This window comes from Alternaria arborescens, assembly GCF_004154835.1.
Source record: "Alternaria arborescens strain FERA 675 chromosome Unknown contig_28, whole genome shotgun sequence".
Classification (NCBI taxonomy): Eukaryota; Fungi; Ascomycota; class Dothideomycetes; order Pleosporales; family Pleosporaceae; genus Alternaria; species Alternaria arborescens.
This window is the reverse complement of record NW_021167883.1, coordinates 307,096-322,333: the sequence shown is the minus strand read 5'-3', so window position 1 is coordinate 322,333 and position 15,238 is coordinate 307,096. Positions and strand designations below refer to the sequence as shown.

The 15,238-nt window shown below is 51.7% G+C and overlaps 6 protein-coding genes across 6 annotated transcripts; 4 read left to right on the top strand and 2 right to left on the bottom strand.

The window, feature by feature from the left end:
- Positions 1-104: 104 nt before the first annotated feature.
- AA0111_g9661 (hypothetical protein) lies at positions 105-4,143 on the top strand (the record flags this gene model as incomplete). The annotated part of the gene is made up of 3 exons (XM_028656244.1): positions 105-2,436; positions 2,682-2,827; positions 2,908-4,143. The coding sequence occupies 3 exons, from the start codon at positions 105-107 to the stop codon at positions 4,141-4,143; spliced, it is 3,714 nt and encodes a 1,237-aa protein (XP_028502745.1).
- Positions 4,144-5,725: 1,582 nt separating this feature from the next.
- On the top strand, positions 5,726-6,295 carry AA0111_g9660 (hypothetical protein; the record flags this gene model as incomplete). The annotated part of the gene is made up of 1 exon (XM_028656243.1): positions 5,726-6,295. The coding sequence occupies one exon, from the start codon at positions 5,726-5,728 to the stop codon at positions 6,293-6,295; it is 570 nt and encodes a 189-aa protein (XP_028502746.1).
- Positions 6,296-6,508: 213 nt separating this feature from the next.
- On the bottom strand, positions 6,509-7,072 carry AA0111_g9659 (hypothetical protein; the record flags this gene model as incomplete). The annotated part of the gene is made up of 1 exon (XM_028656241.1): positions 6,509-7,072. One exon carries the CDS (start codon positions 7,070-7,072, stop codon positions 6,509-6,511), a length of 564 nt encoding a protein of 187 aa, XP_028502811.1.
- Positions 7,073-7,340: 268 nt separating this feature from the next.
- Positions 7,341-8,512, top strand: AA0111_g9658 (putative vesicular-fusion protein sec17; the record flags this gene model as incomplete). The annotated part of the gene is made up of 6 exons (XM_028656240.1): positions 7,341-7,373; positions 7,431-7,494; positions 7,552-7,611; positions 7,668-7,766; positions 7,829-8,352; positions 8,411-8,512. The coding sequence occupies 6 exons, from the start codon at positions 7,341-7,343 to the stop codon at positions 8,510-8,512; spliced, it is 882 nt and encodes a 293-aa protein (XP_028502778.1).
- Positions 8,513-9,033: 521 nt separating this feature from the next.
- AA0111_g9657 (hypothetical protein) lies at positions 9,034-10,404 on the bottom strand (the record flags this gene model as incomplete). The annotated part of the gene is made up of 1 exon (XM_028656239.1): positions 9,034-10,404. The coding sequence occupies one exon, from the start codon at positions 10,402-10,404 to the stop codon at positions 9,034-9,036; it is 1,371 nt and encodes a 456-aa protein (XP_028502814.1).
- Positions 10,405-11,576: 1,172 nt separating this feature from the next.
- Positions 11,577-13,332, top strand: AA0111_g9656 (Glutamate decarboxylase; the record flags this gene model as incomplete). The annotated part of the gene is made up of 3 exons (XM_028656238.1): positions 11,577-12,734; positions 12,790-13,009; positions 13,061-13,332. 3 exons carry the CDS (start codon positions 11,577-11,579, stop codon positions 13,330-13,332), a joined length of 1,650 nt encoding a protein of 549 aa, XP_028502813.1.
- Between the last annotated feature and the right edge of the window lie 1,906 nt (positions 13,333-15,238).

Sequence of the window (15,238 nt, the reverse complement as noted above, 5' to 3'; positions counted from 1 at the left end):
GTCGGCGTGGGGACCGTCTCGCTAAAAGATTCAGTCGCAGCGACCGTTGGCCCAGTGAGCTCGAATAGCCTTGATGCTATAGCGACGCCTGTTCCAGATCCACCATGGCCGATACTTCGAGAAAGAGGAAGCAGACGCCAGGCAACACGGGTCCTGGCAATCCTGTCAAACGCACCCGATTCCAACAGAGGCCGCAGCACGTCATCCCCGCCATACCGACTAGCAACGCGTACCCCAATGGCGAGATCAACGTCAAAAACTTTCTCAAGTCGCACGAAAATGAGATCAAATCGCTCGAGGGCGCCATCAAGGCGGCCAAGAAGGGGCAGTCGCGACGAGCTTTTCAAGATGTGCCGAGGGGGTTGAGGAGGAGGACGGCGAGCCATAATCCGCATCGCGTACCAAAGAGACTGCGGGTCAGGGCGCGACAGGAGGCTAAAGAAGACAACACACCCATTTCAAGAGGCACTAGCGGGAGCGGTGTTGGGAAAGGGAAGAAGAAGCATCTAAGGAAGGCGGGGAGGGAGAACAGCAGGCAGGTCGCCAAGAAGAGGAGCAACGGCAACACCGCTGCAGCTGGGAAAGACCATGACGGGGACGCAGCAATGGAGGATGCGCCGGAGCAAGTCATGAAGCCCTCACCACCAAAGCCGAAGCGCAAGTTTCCTGCTCTAGCTACGCCCGCTACCCCTCCATCTCGATTCCGCAGACGACAGCGAGATAAGACATGGCTACCCACACATCTATGGCATACGAAGCGTGCAAAGATGACAGAACCAAAGGAGCCGCTCTGGCGCTTCGCAATCCCACTGCAACCAGCAGTCAAGGCATATCGTCTGACACACAGAGCCGCAACCCAGCGCGGAGCCGTTGCGTGGGATGTAAGCTACATGTCAACTCTCAGTCTCGAGGGCCCTGAGGCTAGTATAGCCGGGCTACTCAAGGGTCTGCACTTTGCAGTAGACAGTGCAGAGGACCCGTGGCAGAACAGAGGCAGGGCCAGGAAGTGGAGAAATGGTACCAGAGTTTGGGAAGGCTGGATATACGAAAGAGAAGCCAAGCCGCTGAGGAAAATCGCCCAAGTGACTGTCATCTGGTGTGCCCCGCATGCAGGCAGCAACAAGACGAAAGCCTTTGTTCGTGTGCACCCGAGCGCTTTCTTACAACTCTGGAATCAAGTGGTCAGGATGGCCAAAGTGCAGAAGCCAGCTGTCACGGTTCGAGATCTCCGCTTCGATATTGGCTCTATCGAGATCACAGGTCCGGCCGCTACAGAAGCCCTTTGCTCGATTCTTGCTCCCGTATCTTCCCCAGATGCAGGGCCCGATGCTCCAGAGTCTCTTTGGCCCGCCCTGGCTTCTGTCACAGACGCTGCATCACTACCAAGCGGTGCGCTTTTGTCTTTTGACATTTCAGATCCCCGGCTTCGCGATCCTCCTCGCACGTCGCCCGTGGCATACGACCAACAATCTCTGACTGCCTTGACGGAAACCCTTGCAACCTGGCCGCCCGACAAAGCCTCAATCCCAGCCTCCATCTTCGATACCAAAAGCCGGCTAGCCGCACAACGAACCGTGCCGTCTCAGAAGTCTATAAATCGTCGGAAGAGCGCATGCACATTAGGTGAAGACCCAGAGGCACGCTCAACTGATCCGCGTATTCCGACGCTTGTACTTGTATCGCGAGAAAGCAAGTCTTGGACTGTTCTTCTTCCCTGGAGATGCGTGATGCCCGTATGGCGACAGATGATGCGCTACCCAGTATCTACAGGCGAAACCCCACTATTTGGCGGCTTGAAAGAAAGACGCCAGGTTGACTTTGAGCGTTCGAAGCCACACTTCCCGTACGATCATCCTGGCACGGATGCTGGATGGAGTTGGGAACTACGTGAGCGAGAGGTGAGGAAGCACGAATGGACTAAGCGTCCAAAGGGAAAGAGGATTGAGTGGTCGACGATTGATCTCGGCAATGGTAGGAAGGGTGAGATTGGAGATCCCTGGTCTTGCGACTGGGAGCGATTGATTCCAAGATGGAAAGGAGAGATTACCACTCGTCGAGAGGAGTCAGGAGAGTCCCAGACCCCTGTCAGACAGCTCTCTCCCAGAGATGCAGTTGACTTGATTGAGAAGGGCAACGCTACGTTGGGCGACTCTTGGCCGTCGCCAGATGTGTTCACGGCCAAGATCACAATGGTACAGCGAGGTACCCCTACGGACTGCGCTCGCATCTACCGTCTGCCTGCAGACGCACAAGTCCGAAGCAGATGGCTGTCCTTGATGCCACAATCTGGCACAAAGCGTGCATCGAAAGCAGGCGAGGAAGACTATCCTCTTGTCCCCGACGAGGCGGATCTAATGGGCTTTGTTACAACAGGCAACTACAACCTTGCAGAGGGCATGCCAACAGCTATTGCGAATCTGGCGGTGCACAGAGTAGGTAGCGATGGCGTGTGCATTGTGAGACAGGCGGGAAGCACCATAGGCAGACTGGCTCGGTGGGAGGTAGTGTAAACAGGTCTAGATGGATGAAATGATACCCGACGCGTGTGTGGAGTCTTTTGCGAACACGCTGTTCTCGTTGTGTGGGGTAGGTAGTTTTGGCTGCATGCGCTAAATGGGTCCCGGAGCAGGGATGCATGGGAAGCCCATCGATATCTCCCGTAACTGACGCTAACGTCTCAGCAACACTTTCTCCACGCCCTGAACCACTCCGCCGTGAACAACTCCGCCCGACGGTCAACGACATGTCTGAGGACCGGCCGGCCGACGACCAGGGCGAGGGCGTCGACGCTGCCGTGGGACTGCCGTCAGACGTGCTCCAAGAACTGGTAGGGCCTGTCCGCCGCAAACCGCCTCCTCGGTTACATGACCCTTCCCATGATGCGCCTTGCTAAGAAACGTGTCGCAGACTACCAACATCCTCGACGACTTGCTGAGCAATATCGTCTTCACCACGGCCCTATCATGCCACCGATCCGAGAAGCTGCTCCGCATGCAGTCGGCCGCCACGCAAGCCGAGTCCATCGCCCTGGCAAACCTCGAGCCGCAGTCGCAGAAGCAAAACACGACAGGCGCCACGTCGATACCCGTCGCTGAGACATCGGCAGCAAAGTACGACAATGGACGTGTCTTCCTCAAGGGCAATCCGCTCAAGACAACGCCTGAGATAATATGTCCACACTGCAAGCTGCCCCGGTTGATGCACCCCATCATGGGCAAGGGCATGCAGAACCCAGACCTGACCAAAGAGTACTGCATGCTCTACCCTTTCGTCCAGCGATCGGGCCACGACGTCTACGGCAACCCCTTCCCCACCGACATGGCCAAGAGCAAGAAGGAACGCGAGCTCATCAAGCAGCAGCAGAAGAACGCCGAGAAGGAGAGCGTAGGCACGCCCGGCTCCCAAGACACAGACATGGCCGGCGGCGACACCAAGGAAATCAAGCTCAACACGGGCGGCAAACCCGCTTCCTACATCCCCTGGCACACGTGTCCCAACTGCAAGCGCAGCTTACTCATAACGCGCTTCGCACAGCACCTAGAAAAGTGCCTCGGCATCAGCGGGCGGCAGAGTAGTCGCAACGCCATGGCCAAACTCACGGGACAAAACGGCGGCACGGGTTCAGGTCTCGGCAACACGCCGCTGGGAAGTCGCATGGGCACGCCCGCGCCCGGCGAGTCGTCATCCGCCAACAACCCCAAGACGAGTAGTAAAACAAAGGGCATCTCGCCCGTTAAACGTCTCAAGGGCGAAAAGGACGACGATGCCGACGCTGATGACATGGACAACGATACCCCCGAACGCCGCAAGATGAAGAAGAAGTCGTCCTATGTCAAGAAGGCTGATCGTGATAAGCCATCTTCTAACTCGACTACCACTTCCAACGGCAATGGCAATGGCACGCTCAAAGTCAAGCTGAAAACTAGTAGTGGTGGTAGACCTGATCTTGGGGATCGAAAACACAGCGAGAGTAGTGAAAGGGGCGAGGGCAAGCGCGACCGTGACGCTGATGACGTCGGTGGAGATTCACCCAAGAAGAAGAAGATTAAGCTTAGTTTGGGTCCTGGTGGTGGTGGGGGCAAGGATAGAGGGAGGGCGAGTGCGAGTGTGGAGCCGTCTGTTAGGGGCGCGAGTCCGGAGTAGGGGGAATTGTGTAACAAAACATGCATTGGAATGGGCGTTAATTTGGGAGTGTTTTTCTTTTCTTTTTTGGGAGAGGAGAAGGGGGATTTAGGGGGGACAATACCATGGCATGGGAATTGGGATGATGGAGAGAGTGTTCCTTTCCAAACCGGCGGCGTTCTTTTTTGTTACGTTTTCACAGATTGTTTCTGCTTTGACTGGCAGGTTTAGTAAGAGATGACCAGAGAGAGGATGGATGGGGCTTTGTATTTTTATCATCCAAGGAAAGAGAGAGAGAGGGAGAGAGAAAGCATAGATTGCATGCATGAACGGCATAGTTGCCGTCTGGCTAAAGAGTCGAGTATTTTCCCTGTAACTTTGTAATCTCAGAAACACAAATCAAATAATGTAGAAATCTCTTATTCCAACTCGTCGTGTTATCTGACTTATTCGGCAGTCCATTCTTTTTCGTTACTTGGAATTTACGAAGAGTTGGACGGAGGAGAAAGGCAGGACTGATGCGCATTCTGAATGCGCAGCGCTCACTTTCTACTTGCCCCAAAGTCTGTATAGAGTGCCATGTCGGCATCCGGACAATATGTTTTCTACTCGTTATCGTATTGAAGAGAGCAGCTGTCACGTACACAAGACAAGACATTTGAGCGCCTGTTCTGATAAGAAGTCACGTGGACTAGACCTTGTTGCCCAAGTGTTTGGTAGTAGATTCGGTGACTCTAGTATATTTAAGTGCTAGCTAGTAGGTCCTAGATGGAGTTCTTCTGTTATGAGACGATTATATACATGAGTTGGATCTGGAGAGTCATGCAGCCACATGGTCTTCGTATGATTTGCAGGGTTGACATTTTGGTAATGCCTTGGCACGCGCTCTGCAAACTTGAGCGTCCAACTACACCACAATGTCCATCGGAGGTGCTGAAAATCAGACAAAAAGGCTGAGATTAGTGTCCCACAGTATTGAAGGGGCTGTAAATTATACTATGTGAGGCATTGGAAGTGGTATGCCACCCGGATATGCTTAGGATCGAGGACGAGAGCCACTGACGACAAGGTCAACATTCGAGCATCTTGAAGACATGATGCATCGAACAAACACAGTCTCCATATTGGCTTCGAGTACTCGCAAGTCCTTCTCATTCTGGGTTGGATGCTCATGGTGACCTCGACGAGTAGACACACCTATATCCCAATGTGGAACTATGCAAAAGTGCACTATAACATCCAAGTTGTGCAAATCCCTGTCTTTTTGGACGAATCCAGTCTTTCCATACCAAATGAGAGCTTCGGATTCGATTGGCATAGAGAAACAGAGCGCACAAGGGGTGTGGTGGTAGTGCAGGAGGTCTAGGGTGTCAGGCGAGATGGGGCTTGGCGAGTTGATCCCGCACTGTATATACTCGCACCGCCCACCACCCACCTCTTGGACCCTTCATCGTTCTTTCCCCCCCACTACTCTCTCCGCTCAACCACCCCACCACATCTCTTCTTCATCTCAGAACCGGTCTGAAGGTGCTGAAAAGTCATTCAAGACCACTTCCAACTCTTTCCTGATATTTCATGGTGCCGGTTGGACCATCTTGTCACCATGCCGTCGACACCATCCACACAACCAGCTCTCCAGGCATCAGACTTTCTACTAAGGAAGCAAGATACGCACGAGTACCGTCAGACGACGTACTACGATGGAAGCAGTGTTCAGATCGCGGAATCTCGTCGTCACCGCTGGGCGGATTGGAAAGTTGATTCAACAGTCCAGGGATACACCAATTTCGTCCTATACCCCGAAGGAGATGAAGACTCATACCCACAAAGCAGCTTTGAACAAGTCTCGTCACAATCTCACCCCGCACCTCGAAGGAAAGTCGCGGAACCCAGCTCGGAGTTACACGTGACTTCCGCCAAGCATTCGTCCAAAGTTAGATCAAAATCGGTGATGCTTCATGCCGAAGCAAAGTCGAGCCAAACACTGCCTTCGAAGACGAAAACAGCTATGAATTCGTTCGCAGGCCCCACACCTCCTCCGACACCTAGGCTGAGTCGGCTGTCGACACCAGAATTCGACGATATGGATGAGGCGCCCTTTTGCGGCTGTGATGTGGAAGCGCATGTCGTTAAGCGTTGCACAAAGTGCAGGAAGGAGGTCGGTCTCTGGTGAATGAATCTCTGGCTTGTTGTTGGTTCTTGTTGTCTCGTATTTACGACGGTCGTCATATGGAGGCTGGTGTTGTGTTTCTCTGGATTGGCACTATCCCTGGTCCTTGGAGTTTACTTGTTTACCAACGAAGATACAAACGTTGCAAACAAGTACGTGCGCTGCTTCCCGATCGTCCTGATGTCCTTCGTGGCTGTATACCATTCGTAGAAAGACTTATTCCTGCGGCCTCTCGCTCTCGACAACAAAATATTTACCGGCCTTTCGCTCAGCCGAGCCCAGCACATCCCAGTCCTCAACATCTTGAGCGTCAACCGGCGTAGCATCTCGTTGTAACCGCTTGTGATGCTGGCCTACGACCTTCTCTTTGCCCAGGGCGTCCTTTAGTGTCTCCAAGGTGATAGTCTGCTCTTCTTCCGCAGCCTTTGACTCATCACGTATCGCCCGAAGAGGCTTTACACCCGTTGTATCCACGTCCTGTATCTTGCCCACAAAGTGTAATTGTGCTGCCAGTGTGTCGAGCATCTTCTGCTCTTGTTCGGGTGTTTCTGGTGGCGGGAGAGCGGATAGGCGTAGTAGATGATGAAGCTGCTGCGAGGTGATCTGAGGAGCGTCGGAAGCGCGCGTCTTTGGTGGTAGGAGAGATTCAACGGACCATGTGGGCTCTGCTAGAAGCTTTTCAAGCTCGTCGGGATGTACGCCTCGGCTATAGCAGCGTGTTTGAAGGCGTTGCAAAGGACTGTAAAACCTCGAGGTTGCAAATGCGCGACGTGTAGCCATGTTTCTTGCGGATGCCTCGACGCTGCTGTGAATGCAACGTCGTGAAGCTTGAGGCGGGCTGCAAACACTAGTGCCGAAGTGGTAAAGCCGCCGCCGAGGTCACAGCCCGCTCGCATGGACCAACGTGGGTCGTCATCGCTCATTGAGACAGCAAGTGCAGCCACCTGTCTCGACCAAAGTTTCAACATAACATCTGCCTATACACTCATATCTCGTACTGGCCCTCCCTCTCCTGCAAACAACCTCCGCACTCGACAACTCAGCAAACATGGCCGGCGATCCACGAGCGCTGCTGCGACAGGTGGGGCCTTCCAAGACTCAGCCACAAAGCGAATAACTGATATTGACGTGACAACAGGCAGAAGCATCATTGCAGAAAGCATCTGGTGGCTTCAGCTTCTTCAGCAACAAGCAAGACAAGTGTATGATCTGATGTGATACCCTGACTTGCTGTTTGCCTGGACTGACGCACGTGATAGATGAGGCAGCCGCAGATCAATTCATCGCTGCAGCAAATGCGTTCCGGATGCAAAAGATGGGTATGGTCAGATGCGTACTAGGAAACGGTCCCGTCTTAAGAACTAACATGTTCTAGGCAAGGAGGCAGGCGAGGCTTTCGAAAGAGCAGCAACAGTACAACGTCAGAATCTGAACGAGCCTGATGACGAAGCAAACACGCTTACAGACGCCTTCAGTAAGTTTCTTCACTCAAATGTTCTTCCACGTTTGAAACGGCTGTGACTGATTTGTTATCAGAGGCCTACCGCAAAGATGACCCAGAAGCAGCTGCGCGGTGTCTAGACAAAGCCATTGCGCATTACTGCAGCAAGGGCAACTTCCGCCGTGCAGCCACCCACAAGCAGAACCTTGCAGAGCTCTACGAAGTCGAGCTCGGCGACAACACCCGAGCTGCAGCCGCATACGAGGAAGCGGCTGGCTGGTACGAGAGTGACAATGCTGAAGCACTTGCCAACAAGCTTTGGCTCAAGACCGCCGACCTCGTCGCTCTAGAAGGCAAGGACTACTACAAAGCCATCGAAATTTACGAGAAGGTTGCCAAAACCTCGATTTCTAATAACCTTATGCGCTGGTCCGTCAAGGAGTACCTACTCAAGGCTGGTATCTGCCAGTTATGCACAGGCGACCAGGTCGGTGTCAACACTGCGCTTGACAGGTATAGAGAGCTGGATCCAAGCTTCCAGCAGCAGAGGGAGCATGCACTTCTTGTTGACTTGGCAGCTGCAGTGCAAGACGGTGATCAGGAGGCGTTTTCTGAGAAGGCATGTTCTCTCCAATTGGCACACATTCGCAAATGCGCGTCGTACTAACTTCTCACAGTTGTTCAATTTTGACCAGCTCACCAAGCTTGACAAGTGGAAGACTACACTTTTGTTGCGAGTCAAGAACACGATTGAAGAAGGAGGCGAGGATTTCTCGTAGAAACAGGACATTGTAGAGGTATTTGCTACTCATGACTCTGGTTTGCTTTTGTGTATGATATAGACACATTTCGCGTTTAGGTCTTGCGATAAAATGAGATCCAATGACATCGCCTTTAGGCTGGAGCATTAACTGTGTGATTGCTGCTACTTACACGAAAAGAATAGTAGCGGTAATTACAGCCAGACTATGACGGACCAAACGTATTACAATCCTCTATTACAAAGAATGGTAACTTGCACACGTGGACTTCAAAGTCAGCTTAGACTAGATGAAACATAGTAGTAGTAGTAGTAGTAGTAGTAGTAGTAGTAGTAGTAGTAGCAATATCACGATTGCAAGCGCGACATATAGTGTCAGGTTTGTATTCGTTTGTTAATTTGCTATCTAACTCATACACAAGGTAGTGTGAAGTGACCACTCCACTTGAAGGGAAAAGTTATTACACAAGGGATATGTCGTAAAGATCGTCTCGTAGCAAGAAAGTAACAAATTTCAGGGCTCGCATAAGAGTTGTTGATCTACAACTCCATGTTCTCAACAAGAGGCTGGAGACGCTCCTTGAGGTCCTCAACGTCGAGCTCTTCACCCTTCCAAAAGCTCTGCTCGCCGCCAGAAGTCTTGGGTGGGATCAGAACGTTGGAGACGACCTGGATGACACCGTCGCTAGCTACACCGTCATGAACAGTGACACGCGAGAAGCCATTGATCCTGATCTCGACAAAAGGTCCGTAACGACCGACGTCAACGGCGAGGTTCTTGTGGCAAAGAGCAGTAGGGAGATCGTAGTGGTAGCCTCCTGGGCGCTCCTCGACAGTCTCCTTGTCATCCTTACGCCCATCGTAGAAGGCATCAGTGTAAAGTGTCTGATCAACGACAATGTGGTACTCTAGAAGAGCCTTCAGGTACTTCTCACCATACTTTGAGAACAAGAAGGCGTTGGCACGCGCTCCAAGCTTCTGGAACGCAAAGTTGGAGGGCGCGAAGAATGTACCGCCGTTGTGTGGGTACTCAGTGCTGTTCATCTTCTCATAGATGCCTGTCTTTGTGAGACCGAGTTCAAGAGTGCTGAACTCGCCAGGGAGTAAGTCGATGATGGAGGCGACGTTCGGAGGTGGCACGAGGATGGAGTCAACACCGTGGACGACGCCGTTGGTTCCGAAAATGTTTACTGCTACGAGGCGGCTGTAGAAGTTGATCGCAGGACCCTTGAGTGTCACGCGAACAGTAAGGCGCTGCGGGTGACCTAGGTTCTTGCTTGGGGTGTACAGAGTTGGGATGGTGTATGTGTGGAGTACGCGACCAGCAGGATACAAGTCGTCGGTGACATGGTACAGCAGAATATCTTTCAAGACTTCCTTGGAAGGCTTGTGGTGATGCTCGGGAATCTTCTCAAAAGCCTCGTCTGTGGGAGCAAAGACTGTGTAGTTGGCCTTGGTGCTGTTGAGCGCCTCCACGATGTCGTCAAACTCATTGATCCATTTTGCAAGCTTTGTAGTGTATTTGCTCTCGTTGATGAGCTCGTAGACTGTGCGGTTCGGCTTTTGGTCGTGCGGAGGGTGGTGAGGGCCGCCATGGTGTGGCGGTCCATCGTGAGGAGGGTGTTCAGGATTCTCAAAGTCAATGATGCTGTCGTCAAATTGAGAGCCCTCTAACCACGACTCGACATCGGCACCAGCATGGTGAATCTTGCTGTAGACGTCCTTGGCGCCGTTTTTGACCTTGCTGAATGCATCGTCAATGACATTTTGGGCGTTGTCGAGAACAGTGTGAGCGTTGTCGACAAGGGACTTTCCAGACTTCTCAATGTTGATGTTTGAGAAGACTTCTGGCTCGGTAATGACGAATGCAGTCGCCAGAGGCAAGACTGGTACAATGCGTGAAAATCGCATGTTGACCTGGTGATTGAGGAGGAATGGGTGAACGAGCAAGAATGGTAGGGGAGCACAAGTACTGTAACAAGTAGCTAGGCAACCAAGCTAAAGAGTAAGACGAGTCGATTACAACACCACTGCGTGGCAACGTTATTGGGGCGGAGCTCTCGGTAGGTGACCCGCTTCTTGGGCTTCGGACTACAAGGCGGACCAACCTCAAACAACAACAATTGTGCTTGATGAAGTGGTTAGAAATAGCAGCAAACACTCGAGCTCTACTGCTTTGCAAACATAGACCCTTGATTTGAAGGTATATTCTCTACACACCGTCAAGGCACCGAGGCCGCGTACCGTCTTGTCCAGACTGTCAAGGACGCGTCAGTCGATCTTCCCCGCGTTCTACGGATGTGATGGCGATGACGTGACTACGTCATGATCACCAATCCCATCTCACCACCCGAAACTTTGAGCGTTTCGTAGCCATCAACCAGGTAAGCCTGCATCAGATCTTTGGGAGAGTCTGACGGTGTCACATCCGATGCCGCTAGGATCTCCGAAAGGTTTGTTGGGATAATATCAGATATGGCAGATTTGGTGCTGTTCAGTTGAGCTCTCTGTCACGTGACGGCGCGCTGTCGGCGAAACGACGGACCGGGTGACAGCCAGAATTCCGTCATTGACCCATCAATGTGCATGAAGGCTATTACTTCCGGCTTTTGGTCTATACGAGATTCGTCACTATGCGTTATTTTCCTGCTTTGCTTTCGCTGCAAGGTATGAGGCCAGATTGGCCAGTCCCATAGAAAGCCGCGTGTTTGATCCCATTGTTTGCCAGTTCCGCGGTTGAAATCCCTAGCCGACTCCCGTTGCGGAGCTTGAAAACGGCTCCTTAATTGGTCATGACACGTCCCACAAGATCCATTCACTGCCAGAAACAAGCTTTTTACCAAGCAAATGTCAAGCTTTTGAACGCGGGTTCTGCTTGGTCTGCAGATTCCATTTTGGCTGCATGGCCAACGTGAGCGTGTGAGCGACAACGGACGTAATGTGTCGTCATGCGTATGTACGTTGTCAACGTGTACCAGCAAACACTCCTGGTCGTATAAAACTGATATGTCCTGCCTGATGCTTGCAAACTTTGCATCAATCTCAACCCCTACCAACGTAACTACCTCCAAACATTCATCACAATGGCCGGGCTCGCGAGACATGTAGACACGGATGAGCTCCTTGAGACACTAAAGGACCACCCAATTCACAAGGCCGGAGGACACAAGTCCGCGAACCGAGCAACCTCACATATCACACCTTACTCGAGTCGCTATGCCGCTGGCACGGAGTTGTCAAAATTCAAAATCCCGCACGATGGCGCTCCTGCCGATGTTGTCCACCAGCTACTCAAGGACGAGCTTGATCTTGACGGACGGCCCCAGTTGAACTTGGCTTCATTCGTTGGAACGTACATGGAGAAGGAGGCCGAACAGCTCATGATTGAGAATTTGTCGAAGAACATGTCGGATGCTGACGAGTACCCAGCAATGATGGACATGCACGCACGATGTGTATCCATCATTGCTAACATGTGGGGCGCACAGAAGGGCGAGAAAGCCATCGGATCGGCAACTACTGGTTCTAGCGAAGCTATTCACCTTGGTGGACTCGCCATGAAGCGTCGCTGGCAAGAGAAGAGAAGGGCCGAGGGCAAAGACACTTCAAATCCAAACATCATCATGGGCGCAAACGCACAAGTTGCTCTGGAGAAGTTTGCTAGGTACTTCGAGGTTGAGTCTCGCATTCTTCCCGTAAGCGAAGACTCATCCTACCGTCTGGACCCAAAGTTGGTGAAGGAGAACATTGACGAGAACACAATCGGTGTATTTGTCATCCTTGGTTCCACATACACTGGACATTACGAACCTGTGGAGGAAATCTCCGGTATTCTCGACGCCTTCGAGAAGGAGACCGGCAACGATATTCCCATCCACGTAGATGCTGCATCTGGTGGCTTCATCGCCCCCTTTACCCACGCGAAAGCTGGCAAGAAGTGGAACTTTGAGCTACCACGAGTCAAATCCATCAACACCAGTGGTCACAAGTTTGGTCTCGTGTATGCTGGTGTCGGATGGATCATTTGGCGAGACGAAAGCTACTTGCCCAAGCACTTGATCTTTGAGCTTCACTACTTGGGTGGAACAGAAGAGTCATACACCCTGAACTTCTCACGTCCTGGCGCTCAGATCATCGCACAATACTACAACTTGATTCATCTGGGGTTCTCGGGATACCGTGCCATTATGGAAAACATGTTGGCTAATGCACGTCTACTAAGCAGGGCGCTCGAGCATACGGTAGGACATCAAATCGCTGGGTAGCACAAGAAGACTTACTGACATCATGATTCAGGGCTGGTACCGTTGCGTCAGTGACATTCACCGCAAGAAGGGCGATCTCAAGTTCGAGCAGGGCAAGAAGCCATACGAGGAAGGCGAAACAAGCGCAGACTACAATGCCGGTCTACCCGTCGTTGCATTTACTCTCACAGACAAGTTCCACAAGGAGTTCCCCCATGTCAAGCAAGAAGCGGTCAGCAATCTGCTTCGAGCTAAGCAATACATCATCCCCAGTAAGACTATATCTAATCTATTGGGCATAACGTGACTAACCTCGCATGAAGACTACCCGCTGCCACCAGGCGAGGAGAAGACCGAAATCCTTAGAGTAGTCGTCAGAGAGAGTCTGTCGCTTGACATGATCGACAGGCTAGTCACTGACATATGTGGCGTCACGGAGATGCTGATGAAGACGGATGCGGTTGATCTTTCGGCGTTCCAACCTGGTGCCAGCCCTAGCATCGAGAAGCAGCATGCCAACAAGGGACTGCGGAAAGAGCACAAGCACAAGGCGCAGAGACCGTCGTCTGATGGTGTATACCGCACCGTTTGCTAGAAAGACTTACCGATCTTAGCAACTGAGGATAATGGATTACTGGTGGCTTGATTGTCGACATGGGGTGATGATCATACCATGCGGCGTCAAGGCTTGCAAGGCGCGTCACAACAGTCGGAACTGCATGTTGAGTAACTCCACTAAGGAAACGAACATGTGTTAATGATAGTATTGAAAAAACTTTGATTGTACATGAAGCACCAATTTAGTAGCCCTTTTCGTACAGATCTTTTCCTCCCTTCTTTCGTATCTCGGTTAAGCTTGTTATTACTTCACCTTTAGTTAGACTTCGTACACATATCTTGCGAGCCCTAAGGATTTACTAGGTAGAACAATTTTCCAAGGTTACGGATTCCTAGCCCCAACAGGCTGTTCTACTAGCTCTTTTTACCCGTTCGAAGGCAAGCTTGATGGCTATATACTCAAGTGACTCATATAGTAGAATACGATGCATGTCGCTTCTGCCTCACATTATCTGGGAAGCAGACCTGCAACTACATTCTGCAGGCAAAGGTAGTCCAAGACATGGCATGTTCTTTCTTATATCCGCAGGAGGCTCATTCTTAGACGCTGTTTCACTCCAAACATACATCTTCGAAATCCACCCAGGGACCCTTCGTTTGGTTCCAACAGCAGTCTCAGGGCTCTAGTATAGCGCATGAACATACTGTCAAGTTGTAGCTGATCTTTTCAACATGAAGACATCTGGGTAGAATGAATCTGTTGAAGGTAGCGGATTGAACCACACCCTGTACGTATTACTTACAAGCTTATCGGTGTTGAACATGCGCTATGCCCCATTCGGTACGATAGTGAACGAGAGAAAAGACGTGTCTAAACAACACATTTTTTTTAAGAAAAGCTTCTGACATCCAATCCTACTACAAGGATAGAAGACTTGTGCCTTGAATTATACGAGAAAAAAAAAGCAAACAGCAATCGATTACATGCCTTGGCACGCTTATTGCCTTCCTGCGGGCTGACCTGGGCAGCGATCTCCGGCTCTACTGCAAGTTCCTACAAGTCAGCCCCGTTCATAGCCAACGCATTCATCAACCATGACCATCGGCAAGACTAATCCCTTTCATCGACAGGCATGTCTGTGATACCTTGCTCACTCGATGGGTCGTGCAGGGCTTCGACCCATTGGACCACGAATTCAAAGATGGCATATACATGCTGCACATTCATCACTGCAAGCACTCGGTAATGGTGGGCGATGTGCAGCATACTACTGTGTATATGGCAAGCGAGGTGTTACTGCGTTAACGAGTCTTTGAACCAAGCTGTGCGTGGCGGCAAGACATCGGAGGACGGCGAGCAACCCAAGTGTCATATGTCATATCCCCAGTCGGCTAACAGCCACGTGCCCCTTGCGGTACCTGGTACGCGATTTCCGCTCCAAATCGACGAATATCGAGATCAAGCTGCACGATCAACACGCCTAAGATGAACGATTCGCGGTCCCTGCACGGCTCTTTTGGGCGCCGAACCATCTAGAACCCTCTTGACCCTTAACCAGGCACGGCATGGCGCATGCATGCACGTCTCGCGATCTCTCCGTGCTTCCATGACAGCACGACAATCGCCAGCTTTATCCTTTCCACGAACGCTCGGCCCGTCCCCAAGTCGCTCGTTTTGTGTCCCTGCAGCGGCCATAGCGAATTGTGGCGCCGCACTAAGTCGTCCCTCACGTCATAATCCTGGTTGGCGATGCTGCAGCAAGCATCACCAATCTTGAACCGGATCTCCTCAGTTTCGACCATCTGCACCCCTTCCGGTGGAGAATACCTGATATGGCTGACATATGACATTTAGGGCACCTCTTAGTGTCCAACGGCCTCGTGCCCTAGAAATTTCGGTGAGAGCCCCATTGTCGCCTTCATAGGGTCATGACGTCCCGCAG